We start from the raw sequence: 14,851 nt of genomic DNA, 5'->3' as shown, positions 1-14,851 counted from the left end.
TAAAGTACAAGACTACACCACCTTCCTATTAGTTGACAAATAGTTTTACTGTTTTGCCTAACTTAGAACAGGTTAATCTCAGCCCTTTGGTATAAAGCTGTACGTGACAGTGTAAAACAAAGATTCACCTTTTTCTTTTTCTTTGTTTCAGTTGTTACTCTGTACGCTACTCTAGGAGGCGCAGCGATAGTACATGGGCTCAACGAAACGGAGGTGACCACCATCATTACTAGTAAAGAACTGATGCAAACAAAATTGAAGGTCAGAAAACTTATTGTTATTTGTGTGCCTTTCTCCAGGGTATCTCATCACTGGTAAAAGGCCTGGTAGCTGTATGGAACAGTGATTTATTGCCTTTCTGTAGTGCAGACAGTTCTTATAGAACATGAATTTTGTATCTATCTTCATATACAGAAAAAGTCAGCTTTGGGATTTAAGCTCCCAAATGACTTCTGAGAACACAATGAGCTATTCGCACTGCTGAAGATCTGTAATCCTGCCTGGAACAACACCTTTACCAGGAAATTCTGTGGTTTCTGGGTGGATTTAGTGCTTGTAAAATCAACAGTTTGAAGGAAATACGAAGAACAGAAAAACGTATAAACTATATATGAATAGCTAAAAGTGATCATACTCCTTGGATGTTTTCCCAGGAGAGAATGGCCCTTAAATCTAAAGATGAATGCTCAGAAAGTCAGAACTCTTTTCTAGCGCAGAGAAAGCTTAACAAACATTAGTATAGTCCAAAAAAAAATCCCCCCCCAAATGTATTTTGTATTTAATAGAATATTTTCTGTTAAATAAATCCCAGCAACATGGTAGGAGTAATTAAGGGTTTTAATTTCATGCCTTAACCACTTGTGATCCTGGGCAATTGGGAGACTGCAGAAACTTAGATGCCTTGCTTCAAACTCCAAAGTGCTGTAAATGACCAGTGAAGTTCCTTAACTGCTTTCGTAAGGAGAACTTCTCAGACCCAGTTGCTCTTTTCTCCAGAGGTTTAGGTCTTTAAGAGTATGATTGAGTTAGTGTCAGCTGCTGATTATTGTGTATTAATTGTTCCATGGTTAACTGTCCAGGGCATCCACAGTCCTGCAGCACTTACAGTTCTTACAATTTATGTAACTTACCCCTGTGTTGTCACTGCCAGTCCAAGAGGTGTCTGAAACAAGTGATGTGTGGTAACTTTGTGGTGGTCTGTTCATTCAGCAAAGCTGGGAGTGCAGGATGCCCACTGGTTTCCAAGACCTTACTGACCCAGATAGAATACAGAGATGGAAAAACAAACCTGCATGAGGCTGGTCGTAGTGTGTTTTGGAGGAACTAGACCTTTCACATAGAGGAGCTGTTTAATTAAAAGCTCTGCAATATTGATGCATGTTGAGAGGGAATTTTGCAAGCCTTATGTTTTTCTCTCAAGTTACTAGAGCATATGTACTGCAAGCTGAAAGAAGTGTGCATTGTAAGAGAATGAACTGCATCTGCTAGAGATGATAACAACATCTTTTTTCTCTGCAACTTTGATAACTGTCTTAAAACTTGGGTTTTGTTTGAAATACTTAACTATTGCTTACGTAATCATTTTATGTTTATTTGCTTGCTGTTGGTTATTTTAAACAGCATAGTAAACAAGGAATAACCAAAGTATTGTCATGATCTCGGTGTCGGCAGCTGCCCAGCACCTTTTCCTCTCAGTATTCTATGAGTGGAAAGTCAGTTATCTCTTCTGATCTTCATAGTCTTATTTGCAGGCTTTTCTTGAAATCAGACCCAGATTAGTAAATGGATGGAAAATAATTTGGACTTCTAAGCGGAAAGTTCAATTAATCCTACATATCTAAATGTGGAAAGTTTCAAGCTTTGCAGCTGTTTGAGCTAGATAGGTTTATCCTCTGATACTGTAAATGTTCAAATATTTTGTCTTTTTTAATGTGTGTAATAGATAAACTTCTTTTTTTCTTGTTGGCACAAATTTCATGATTGATGTCTGAATTTCCACAGGAAATTGTTTCTCAAGTTCCACTGCTGCGACATATTATTACAGTGGATGGCAAACCAACAACATGGTCAGAGTTTCCCAAGGGTGTCATTGTTCACACCATGGCTTCCGTGCAAGCCATGGGTGCCAAGGCAGATACTGGTAGGTTATCTTTTCTTTCCATTTGGATCATGTAAATTATTGTCCTACTCTGACCCTGTTGAGTAAATTTGGGAAGATTGCACGTCAGAAAATTATGCAGTGGATAAAATGCTTTTAATAAAAACCATCTTCTCCACAAGCAAGTGTCATGTATGTCAAAGAATAATTTTTAACATATCTATTTAGACCAGGATAGAAATCTAGCATGCATTCTTATGAATGATGAATTAAAAACAAGTTATTTGGAATACACAGAAGAAATACTTCTGCGTTTATAAAAAGCAAAAGGCATCAGTAATACGATACTGTTAAATCCGCAAATAACAAAATGTAAAATAGCTATTTAAACCAGGTAGAACTTGGTCACAGCTATTGTAAGACTAATAGTCTCAATCTACTATGTAATTTTCTTGAAATTTATTTCCAAACGATGTAACATTCTTAGAATTAGAAATAAAGAATTTCAGAAGGTGTTTTAACTAACTTGTCATAACAAAGTCTTTTACTCTTAGCACTGAAGGGCTGCTAAATCTAGTATCTTAAGGTTTCATTATATTCAATAGTTGCTTTTGTTCTTGTTCTTTGTGATTTCAGTCTTCTAATCATTGAAGGCACGTGAATGTTGCAATGAATTTTGTTTTAGGAGTGGGCTGGGAGTTTAATCTGCCTGCTGTTGAAGTTTAGGGGAATAGCAATTGTGCTGCCAACATGATAACCTCTCAATTTTTTTAAAAAAAGATTGCTTTCCCTTTTTGATGTACCGATTTTGTTTACTATTAAAATTGTTTAAGAAGGCATTGAATCATAGAATCAACACCAATAGAATAAATTATGGCTACAACTCATTAGCTCCTTGAGGCTTTTTAATGCATTTGCTGGGTAACAAGGTGTCTAATCCTTCTTCCTCCGGTCTTTCAAGCATTGCATACAATAAAGGAACGTTACCTCTGTTGAGTTAACCACTCATAAATTATGGAATACTACAAGAAATTTTTTATGGTCAAGCATGTTCTGCTTGTTACATTAAATCAATGAGGTTCTTGTTAAGTCGTTTCCTCTCTGCCGGTCATTGCACAGGATGGACAGGGTTCAGTGAGTGGGAAATATGCTTTCACTGTTCTCATTCAGTGTGTGCTTTGCCACATGTATTGTACATTATGTAGTTTTTCCTCTGAGTACACGCAATTGTTTTCATATTTTCTTGCTTTCAGTGCAAGTATTTAAAAATGCTTTAATCCTATTAAAGCTATTGAACTTGAATATTTATAGAAATTGGAGGTCATGTTGGCCCAGCAGAGCCTTGCTGTGAGCGCTTTGATGAGGCAGCGTGTGACTTCTGTGCTGCAAGTGCATGACAAAGTAGCTTTGCAAATACGGATTTGCCTTGTGCCAGCTTGGAACCACTGCAGCATAGCTTCATAAGCATATGGAGCTCTGGCGTTTTGGAGAAGTTGAGTATCTGCCCATTTTTCTGTCTTCGGCAGGAATACAGGAAACGTAACAGGAACCAAGTTGTTTCCTAGGCTAGGGCAATCGCTGGAAGTATTGCTCAGCTCACACAAAGAAGTCCCTGCTCTTCTTGAAGGCACTTAAGCTTGCCCACAGACTTTTCAAATGAAAGTAAAATGTAATGTCAATAGTCATGTTATATTAGAACAATTGCTATAATATGTTAGCGTGTAAGATCTCCCAATCTGATAGGCTTTCCGCATGTCATATATTCTGTTTTTAATGACAATTACAGGGAACAAACAGCAGGCCAGGCCTGTACCCTCAGATATTGCAGTGATCATGTACACAAGTGGATCCACAGGAATTCCCAAAGGAGTAATGATCTCCCATTGCAACATAATTGCTGGTATAACTGGAATGGCTGAAAGGATCCCAAATCTGGGGTACGTACCAACAATTACTTAACAAAAATAAAGAAGTTGGGTAGCTGCATATAATTTTAGATGAATTATTGTATAAAATATTAACAGTTTTATGTTGCTTTGTCTTTGACGCATCACACTGTGCACTGATGTCTGAGCATCTTCCAGTACTGCATTAAATGACATGATTGCTCCATGTGCTGTCTCTCTCATCTTCTGTATGTGGGCAAGACCGGGACACAAAAGCCTGTGAGGCCGCCTTGCAGTAGAGTGGTTGAAAGCTACCTTAAGCAGTACTTCCTTTGGTTAGTGTTAAATTCTGTGGTTTCTTTCTGTTTGGTGCAGTTTTTAATCTTGTCCACAGAGCTGCCTTTGCAACCATAACACACGGTTAATTGTCTTGGGATGAGAAAACATCACACTTCATTCATGCCATAAACCTACAGTATGTAATAAAAGAGCTTTGAAACAAAGTCCATCGTATTTGAAATACGTTCATAAGCTCAAATGCATTCTTCCACTTTTCTAGTTCTTCAGTAAGCTTTGTATAAATTTAGCTTAGTGACTCTAATGGTGTGGTATAAGCCTATTTCTTAACATTTTTTTTTACAGGGAAAAAGACATCTATATTGGCTATTTGCCTCTTGCCCATGTTCTGGAACTGAGTGCTGAGCTCGTGTGTCTGTCTCATGGATGCCGCATCGGTTACTCTTCACCACAGACATTAGCTGACCAGGTACAGTGTTGATATAAGCCCATGTATTAGAAAATTACTTGTGTCAGACCTTATTTGGGGGTGTGTGTGTGTATATATATACGGTGTGTTTGTTTGATATTGCAATACATTTCCATTTCTACAACTTGTGAAACAGAGTATCAGTTATTTGTTTAAATTAGAATTCAAATAACAATGATTGGAAGATGTGCTATGTTGTTTCTTATGTCAAAAGTCTTGAATATGTCTGCTAGTAAACTTGTTCTTCATTTTAGTCCTCTAAAATAAAGAAAGGAAGCAAAGGTGATGTTACTACACTTAAACCAACACTAATGGCAGCTGTTCCTGTAAGTAACTAAAGAATGTTATAACCGGTTAAAAATAAAACTCATCATTCAAATTTTATCAGTAAAATAAATGCAATGATCATTTAAAATATTTTTTAAGCTGGCTTAAAATAATATATTTGGTACTTATTTATATGTTGAAGATAAACATACATCACGTGAGTGTCAAACTTGGAAGAAATTTAATTAGGATTTAAATAGGATAGAGGATTAGACTGGCACTTCAGTAATCTGTTCATCATAATAAAAAGTGTGTGTGGTTATGTACATACATGCTGTGTATTTATATGTTTATGATATGTACTCTCTTCCTGATCGCTGTTTTTAAATCACATGTATGCAAAAAGATATAAACCTTATGGAATAATATGTACATGATGTGAAAACAGTCACAATGTAATAAAAACAGTCCTTGACACAGGCTTCTCTTTACCTTATTAGACCTTATCTGGGAAGAGAAAATAGGTTTCCACCTTGTAATATGTTAAAGATCGTGTTTGCCTGTTTAGCAAGCAATGTGCTGGCTTTCACACTAATTTTTGAAGTGAGCATCCGGTGGTAGTGAAGAGAAATGGACTCATACCCGTGTAATACTTCATTGAACAAGGATAGTTAGCAGTAGGGAGCTTGGGGTTGAATAGTGCTTCTGCTCAGATTTCTGCTTTCCTCCTTTATATGAGCATCTTGCTATTTTTTAGTAGTGGAAGCGAATGCAACTGGGAGTGGTCGGTCATCTGACCTACATTAGGTTTTCTAGATTGTTTCCTTTTTATTGTACTGAATTTAAGATTTCTCTTGCTTTGAGTTTAAGTTTTTCTTTTTATAACCAGGAAATTATGGATCGGATCTACAAAAATGTCATGAATAAAGTGAATGAAATGACAAGTTTCCAGCGGAATCTATTTATATTGGCCTACAATTACAAAATGGAGCAGATTTCCAAAGGTTACACTACCCCGCTTTGCGATAGGTAATTTCAACTTTTTTCTTAATGGTATCAGAAAATACTTATCAAAATCTTACTACATGACCAGTATCTAATTTTTATGCTTTTCTTTGTTTTAACGTTCATCCTTGGAATAAAACATGAACAGGCCTGTAATGAATTGTAAATTGAAACTACAAATCTGTAGTTTGTGAGATGGCTTTAAATATTTACTGATATAATTTAAAAGACTTATGTAACTTGAAGCTGATTTACATTCATTGCATTATGTTCATCAGGGCTTTAGTGATGAGTTTACACAGTTCTTGGGTAAGATAGGAAAGCTATAGATATTTGCAGTCTTTACATTTTCACAGAAGTCAGACTAAAGGGTAATTACAAAATCTATAGTTCATGTAAAATATTTTTGAAGAAAAAATCACAACTTTACCATCTTACTAAGACTATGCTTTCAAAATATTTAATCCATCTTCAAGTCAGAATGTAGAAATAATTTTTTGAAATGTTGTTTTTTTATGGAAAATCTTTAAATGTGCTCCTGCAAGGTTTTCTGAAGTTTATATGAAGATGGATGAAACTTAAAGCTTAAATACAAGATCAGGTGCTCTTTTGTTTTTAAGCAACAAATTCATATTCTCATCTTTGTATTTTAGCCTTATTTTCCGGAAAGTACGAATGCTGCTAGGTGGAAAAATTCGCATCCTGCTTTGTGGAGGAGCTCCACTCTCTGCAGCAACCCAGCGATTTATGAACATTTGTTTCTGTTGCCCTGTAGGACAGGGGTATGGACTAACTGAATCAGCTGGAGCTGGAACCATCACTGAAGGTTGGTGTAGCTGCATCCTTGCTGAGTGCTCTGTGGGGATAATCTTTGACAGTCCCTTCATTTGTTTTTTGCCTTAAAACATAATTAGGAAATGCTGTTAATCAAAAAATTTATGAAACAGTAGGAGTACTAGGTTTCACTTGTTGTGCTAAAGCTCATGGGGTACATATAAAATCAATGTTCTCATTTGTAATTGAGAAACTATTAAGAGCGTGAATGAGATCTTGGCAGTATTGTGCTTACTAGTTGAACTGAATAAAGCATTAATTTTGGTGAGCATATTGAGACGTTAGGAAAAAAAAAAAAAAAAAAAAGAATGAATACAAAAACCTGTGCTGAATTTTAGCTTTATATAACATGGAACTTCATGGTTACAGTTGCTTTTTAATCCTAAAATTCCACTCGTATTCAGTGGCAAAAACAGAGCTGCTGGTTTTTGTCAGTGGTGCGATACAGCTAGGAGTCATATGAAAAATATCTGATGTTCATTGCGATTATGCTAGATTGTAGAACATGTATCGTTCCTTAGTCATCCGCAGACTATTGGGATGTGGCTTTTATTCCAGGAGGTCTTTGGTAACGGCTTCTTCAGTAGTTTTGGAGGCGGAAAAAAATCACTCTAGTAATTTGGGAAGGTGCCTGGATGCAGAAGCACTGGGGATTGAAACCAGGAAAGTGAATCAAAATGCTGAATCTCTGAATTGCTATGAAATACTGTTGCTTATTTCAAAGTCGAGCAAGCACTATTAAAAGTTGTGCTGTTTCTACAGTGTGATCCATGTGGACACAGAGTCAGAGCTGTGTTGATGTGGCTGGAGCTATCTGTAAATATAGCCATCTACTTTAGTGCAGGATGAGGAATTCATCTGTATTACATTGATACATCCACTGGTATTTTTGGAAGTTCTATTGTGTACATTAACGTTAAACTTCAGAAATAAGTAGTTAATTTTCACTAAATGAAGTGCATGATGACAAAGATTTTTCTTGTCAGTTTTGGTGATTTTATTTATTTATTTATTGAAAAATACTTTTTATTTTAATTTTAGTTTGGGATTACACTACAGGAAGAGTGGGAGCACCTTTGGTCTGCTGTGAAATCAAATTAATGAACTGGGAAGAAGGTAAGAATTTATATGATTAAATTATAGTGCGTTTGCAAGACATAGGGCTAGTTTTATGTAGGGTTTTGCTTAGTAGTACTAATTAGAAGACTGTTTCTTGCCTTTTTATTTTTTTAAATCCTACTTTTACGTGTATACATTTGAGCCTATATACATTTGATCTTGGAGGGGGAAAAAGTAAAATAAATGCCTCTGATTTTTATATGTAAACGTATCTAGACAGAAGCTATCAACACATCAATAGTGTTTTGATTAGGTTATATTATGGCTTTTTTTGCCAATACTTTTTTGTTTATTTCAGTCACTTCAAATGCCTATTGTTTAAGTGTATACAGCATTGCACCTTTTTCAAGTTTGGAGTAGTAGTCTACCAGGAGAGGTTGTAAGTCTTGTATGATGCATCTTGGAGTTGGTTTCAGTAGACTTTAACTGAAATCTATGCACAATACCTTCTGTTGTCATTAAGAAATTTTTTAACAGACTTCATAATATTAATAAAATAAGACTGACATATGGAAAGGTAGCTTAATGGATGCTGTATAAAATACAATTAATAAAATGTGAAGTGTGTTTAGACTATTTCTTCTAAGGTAGGCTTTTATGTATTGCAGAGTAGAACCACATAATACTTGAGGGAGTTCTGGGGCTAATATGAGACCTTAGATTTTGGTAGTTTTTCTTTCTAAAATACAAGATGATTTTTTTCTTTTTGAGCCTGTGTGAAGCTTATAAAGCATGTTACTCCTGACAAAAATAAATAAAAAATGCATGGGTGTGGCATCTGCCCTTCACATGCTTGTGAATTTCATTGTTTGCAAACACATATCTTAAGCAGCTGCTTATATGCTGAAAAGAAATGGAACCAGCTCTTCTCTTACTTTATTATTCAGGCAGTATTTTCAAGTGGTGACTAAGTGTTTTTTCAAGTGATGGCTAAGGGCTTATTAATTTTTTTGTATTTAAATAGTAACAGTGATAGGAATTCTTGCTTTGGAATGTATTTTTAATTCCTTCTAACTTAAGAAAAACTATTTTCAGGTGGATATTACAACACTGATAAACCATATCCTAGAGGTGAGATTCTTATTGGGGGTCAAAATGTGACTGTGGGCTACTATAAAAATGAAGGACGAACCAAAAAGGATTTCACTATTGATGAGAATGGGCAGAGGTGGCTTCATACTGGAGACATTGGAGAGTTTCATCAAGATGGATGTCTAAAAATAATTGGTGAGTTCACAGATTCAGGTAAACACATAAAAACAGATTATTTTCAGGGCTGCTAAATACTGTAGTTAACAAAAAAAATAAAAATCTACATATCTTGCTATGCAGTCCAAAATCCTATGATTTATCCTAAGAAAGTTCTTATCTTAACATATAAACATAATCATGTGCTCTTTAAAGCTATTTTTTAAACATTTGATTCCTTTCAAAACGGTCTGAACATTGACTCCAGTCTGCTAGCGAGTAGTAAGTAGTTATATGTAGGCTAACTTGAGCTAGAAAAGTGGTCTTAGATTTAATAACTTTGTAAGTGTGAAGTTTGATAAATGTGTTCTCAGGAATTATTATTATTTTTAAATCTTACCGTTTTTTACAATACAAGTATTCCTTCATCATAAAGTAACTAAGGGAAGAATATTCTAAGGTAAAGATGTTACTCATAAGACTGTGATAGTCTCCTAATGCTTTGACATCAGTAGGCACAAAAATAGGTGCTTTATAGACTGCCAAGTGTCTCTCTTGAAGTCAGTGGATGATTCAGCATGCTCTTTAATTCTGAAAACTAAGCTTACTTGTTTTATTAAATGAGTAAAATCTTAGGTCCCATTGCAGCTGCCTTTCCCTGGTCAAACAGGTAAAATCCAAAAAACAACTTTGCGTGTTTGAACACTTACACAGGCATATAGCAAAGGAGAGGTATTCCTGGCTGCTGTCACAGCTGAGTGGTACAGTGCTATAGTCACCTTGACTTTGTGTCTACATACAATAAGCTCAAGTAATTTGGGCTGAATTTTCAGTTTCAATTGTTGTGTTTCAAATAACAGATGGACAGTTGCACTTCAAATATGGATTTAGCCTAGGAATAAATAGCAAAATGTCACCAAATGCTGCATCTGCTGCCTCAGGCATCTGGACCAGACAGCACAAAACGCGTGCTTCTAGCCAAACTCTGTTTTTTACATAACCCTAGTTGTCTTCCGTTCACTTGCTAGTGCTACAATGTAGAAGATGCTGTTTAAAGGCAGGAAATGCATAGAATTGAAGTGCGGCTCGTGTTTAAGCAAAGGACAGGTTGATGAGATTGAAGTCTGGAAATCTGCTATTAACTGTTTCTGGTACATTTACCAAACATGAGTCAGCATTCCTTTTGACATTTAAACATTTCAGAAAAGTATAAATTCAATGCCTAAACTTTTGTGTTGCATAATTAACATTTATTTTTCTTTTCTCGATAGATCGTAAAAAAGACCTTGTAAAACTTCAGGCAGGAGAATACGTCTCTCTTGGCAAAGTAGAAGCAGCTCTAAAGAATCTTCCACTGGTAGATAATATTTGTGCATATGCAAGCAGGTAAGAGGCAGCTGATGTTTTGATGTTGCTATATTCTTTGCCTATCCTGCTGAAGTCACATGCAAAATGTTTTTCTTCAAAGTATGGATTTTTTTAACTCATTGGAAAAGGATTTTATTTAATATACAAAGGAATAGCTTTCTTTATCAAAACTAAACATCTGAACTATATCCACTGTTTCTTGGAAATGCCAAGAATGAGTCTTTCACTCCCTTTTTCCCAACCTGAAAAGCAGCTGAGCTTTGAAGGCTAACTGCATTCATAACAGACATCACTCAAGCACTTTAGAGATACTACCTATAGAAGCCCTAGTGGACCTTGCTCCTCGCTGTATTCAGCTGTGAGCTGTTCTTCAGAGGAAGGAGGAGATTGAAAACAAAACCCCAACACCTCAGAAGCTGCTTTGTGTCCATGCAGAACACCAGCAGAAGCCTTGAAACTGGAGAGAAAACACAGTAAATCCTATGCAGAACCACAACTGATAAAAAGTGAGGAAACATCCTTTCTGTTTCCTAAGTGTACTACCAAGTTAGGCATATAAGGGCTCAAGCACGTCTGAAGTTTCTATTTGTAGAATTTCCGATCTGTACAGAATATAGACTTAAATGTACAAATATTCTTCAGATGCTTTTGGTTTCCTTTTGTCATTTTGAAGTTTGGAAGGTCATTCTGGAGCATCTGAGTGATCAGAAATATTCTGTTCAGTATAATATACATTCAAAATAAGTCCCACTTAACTTTGAAGGAAGCCAGAACAAACACACCAGAGAATTGCTCACTAGTAATAGTAAATTAACTTTCGGTCTATTCACCTGGTTCTTTGTGTTTTTCTTAACTAACAGTATTCATCACAACTTTAGTTTTGACAGTTTCATAAAAATAGGCTAAGACATATTGAACATACTGCTGCTGAGAAGCTTTCATGGTATTAGGCTTTTATTATGGTTTTCACCTAATGAGCAAGTCTCTCATATTTGCTTACTCTGCCTGAGGTTACATGCATGTTCTGAACACTCCCTGTAATCAATGGAGAAAGAAGCCCCTACAGATGCTGATTGCTGCCATGCTATGATTGAAATACATTCTAGAACTGTACTGTCAAATTTTTTGTTAATTTTGCCAGGTCAACGTAGCATTTACAGTGTACTAGAATACTTAAAGGACCTGTAAATTTCAGTAATTCTACTATCAATTCTTATACAGTTGATACCTTTATATACTATAATTCAAATACAATGAAGTTTTAAAATTACTAAGACTGGAATATCTGAAATATCTAACTGGAATATCTTCTGTGGTCAGTCTGTAGCATAACTTCAGTCGGGGAGCCATCCATTTTACTGAGCAATCTTGCAAAAAAAAAAATAAATATATATATATATTGCTTTTCCTAATAATAGCTTCTTAACTGATGCACTTTTTATTGTGTCATAAGATCATTGTCGCAAAAGCATACTGTTATTTTTTGTGTGCTTTTGTTCAGCATAATTTAGAGAGAGAATTTGGCACTAGAAGAGCTGTATAGGAGTGTAGGTAGAGTAAACAAGAGAGTTCAACTTTAACAGATCAGCTTTCTAGATATACTTGTTCTTTAATGGTGTTATGTTTGCCTTTAACATTTATGAAAGTTTTGAGATTTTATTTTTTTTAAATATTACAGTGTTTGTACAGTCAACTCCATATATTTGGAATATACACCTGACTGGAGTTTGAAAAAATAAAATGTTAGTTACCTCTACTAGTTGCAAAGTTATTTGTGAATTACCAAGATAAGGAATTTGTGGCCAAATCTGGTTACATGTTGCTGCAAACATTTTTTTTTCTTTACATCTCACAAGTTTCCACCATGTTTGGTATGCTGACTGTAAAGAAATGAATTGGGACAGGAGAGCTGATCAACCTTCCATTAGAAATTAGGACAGATAGCATGTTCAGTGAATCTCAAGCATCATATCAAGAAACAGAGTAGTTCAGTCACCTGAGGAACAGGCAAACTTGGTGAAAAAATGAGTTCTCAGCAGGAGGCTCTGGGATACAAGGACCAGACTTTACAGAATTGGTGGTACAGACGTGCAGTACCACTGCAGATATCTTCTGGGGAAGTCTGAGGGCTGTATTCAAATAGGATCTTAAGTACAGAAAGGTAGGAAAGATGTCTAGTGTAGGAGAGACTTTGGCAAAAATCTCTTTTATAAAATGAAAAAAATAAAGTGAAGAACTACAGAGAGGCTGTGAGCTCCAAGTGGCTTTTTCCAGGAGAAAAAAAAAAAAAAAAGTATTTGGATGAACTCATTTGTCCATAGGAATTTTCAGATGAACTGAAAGTTTGAGGCTTACCCAGCCAAGTGATTACTTCTGTTTGCTGCTTTTCCCTGGAGATGCTGAAGTATTGCTGAACATGGCCTTAAACGTGTCAGAAGAGCATAGGAGCCAGGGATGGAAGTGCCAGAGTCCTCTGTGTTCTGCATAGAGGTTAGTCAGGAACAGCCGTGCCTGAGGTAAATACATGGCTGCAGAGTAAGCGATGGAAAGACATCCTAGGCAGAAGTATCCAAACACAAGAAGGGAGCAGGATCTGGATGTGTTTGGATATATAATATACACACATTACAGAGCAGATGCCAAGTGGAGTCACAAAGGGTTTGGTGCAGCATATGGGAGAGAGGCAAAGACAGAAGGGGAGATGTAAGTAGTAAGTGATACTGAGGCGAATGTGAAGTCTTTCTGTAAATATATTAGAAAACTAAGATTAGTTTGGAGCCAGCCAACAGACAAAGCTTGTCAGCAGGTGATGCCAGAGGAGCCTACGTTTGTGATGGACTTTAATGCAGTCTTCACAACTGCTGTCATATGTAATTCAGATCAGTGACAAAAGAAAAAAAAACAGCTTATATTGACCAAAAGAGTTTTTAGAATTAGTATGTTAAAATTATCTTACAGTCCTTGAAAGATAAACTAAAGTAATCTCCATACTAGGGGTATGGTTCAGTATTTTTTGCGTGAACTGTCTGTGTGGTGGAAGAGAGAGCTGAAATGACTTTATAAGTCTGTAGATGGGTTAGGTAGGTACAGTGGAGGACAGAATTAGAATTCAGAGTGAGCTTGACTGGATGGAGATACTGCTTAAAAAAAAGTCAGTTTAAGGGAGAAGATATGTAAATTGTACACCTAAATGTACAGGATAAAGAACCACCAGATGGTAGCAGTTGAGTAGGAACTGATACGGGTCTGCAAGTGCTGTGCTGTTTTATGCAGATAAATTGGATAATATGGCGTAATCAGATGCAAAATGATCTTTTTTCTCTAATAAACATTAAAGGGTTTCGGTTCCATACACAACGCTTCAGAAAAGGTGAACCTCTTGAAAAGAGTCCCAGAGGAAACGGAAACATCTGGTCCCAGCTCTATGAGGCATGACTTGCAAGGAAGGGGCATTACTTAAAATCCTAAAGAAAATTAAGAAAGGCAGGAAGACTAGAAAGCTAAGAAGGGGGAAAAATTAGTAACAGTATGTGAAAGAATACCTAACTTCTGTGGAAAGGAGAAGAACATCTGAGTGCTGGCTGTATGGCAATACAACTGATGTAAACTGCAGAAAGGAAAAGCCAGGATAGCCATGAGAAACAGCTTTCCAATGGTGAGAGCAGTGATGTGTTTGTAATGCTCAAGAATGGGTTAAACATCTTTTAGATGGGGCTGATCTTGCTTCAAAGCAGGTGAATGAATTAGATCTACTTTACTCCATCTCAAAAGCCTTGGTTACTCATTTCAGGGCAGATTGTGCTTCAAATCTGTGTATTCCAAATATTTAGAGGTCACAGCTTCATCCATTCCAGGTATATCAGAAGTAGGCAAAGAGTGCCAGCAGTAGCGTGAGCGTATGGACAATCACTTGAAAGAGAAAGAGAAGTCACTTCCCTTACAGACGCAGGCGTTCTTTGAGATGTGTTGTGCATATGCTTATTCCACAACCTGCTCTCCAACCCCTCTTCACTGCAGTCCTCTACTCCTCTACAGTAACTGGATTCTGCAGTTGAGAGGAAACTGAGGTAGGGAAGCCGCACTCCAGTCTTCATACCGGGATGCAAAACATGAGGAGAGGCAGGGCACATTGACATCGTGTGGGTACTGCTTCCCCAAAGCCTTGAGCATGAGGCACAGTGGAATATGCATATAGACAGCACACCTTGAAGCAATCCAGTTGCTGTAAGGTAAGTAGCTTCTCTTTCTACTTATTTTGAAGCAGGCAAAGGTAATTTGTGTGCTACTTCAGAAAGATTACCAGGGGAACAAAAATCAGCT

General features: G+C 36.5%; 1 protein-coding gene across 2 annotated transcripts in view; it reads left to right on the top strand.

Moving 5' to 3' along the window:
* The window catches only part of ACSL3 (acyl-CoA synthetase long chain family member 3), a 47,251-nt gene that overhangs the window by 26,085 nt on the left and 6,315 nt on the right, over positions 1–14,851 (top strand). The window contains exons 5-15 of one of the 2 annotated variants that reach the window (XR_014318121.1): positions 152–261; positions 2,002–2,140; positions 3,885–4,035; positions 4,627–4,750; positions 5,005–5,076; positions 5,907–6,046; positions 6,676–6,848; positions 7,898–7,972; positions 9,011–9,202; positions 10,435–10,549; positions 14,567–14,760. Coding sequence is in view for 1 of the 2 variants with exons in the window: in XM_082767275.1 (XP_082623401.1) it covers positions 152–261; positions 2,002–2,140; positions 3,885–4,035; positions 4,627–4,750; positions 5,005–5,076; positions 5,907–6,046; positions 6,676–6,848; positions 7,898–7,972; positions 9,011–9,202; positions 10,435–10,549 (1,291 nt within the window). In the remaining variant the exon portion in view is untranslated. The remainder of the gene's footprint in view (positions 1–151; positions 262–2,001; positions 2,141–3,884; positions 4,036–4,626; positions 4,751–5,004; positions 5,077–5,906; positions 6,047–6,675; positions 6,849–7,897; positions 7,973–9,010; positions 9,203–10,434; positions 10,550–14,566; positions 14,761–14,851) is intronic. The other variant, XM_082767275.1, reaches the window with a different exon arrangement.

Source organism: Aythya marila, assembly GCF_965140915.1.
Source record: "Aythya marila genome assembly, chromosome: 9".
Lineage (NCBI taxonomy): Eukaryota > Metazoa > Chordata > Aves > Anseriformes > Anatidae > Aythya > Aythya marila.
Note: the sequence above shows the minus strand (reverse complement) of the source record. Positions and strands in the feature narration are given on the sequence as shown.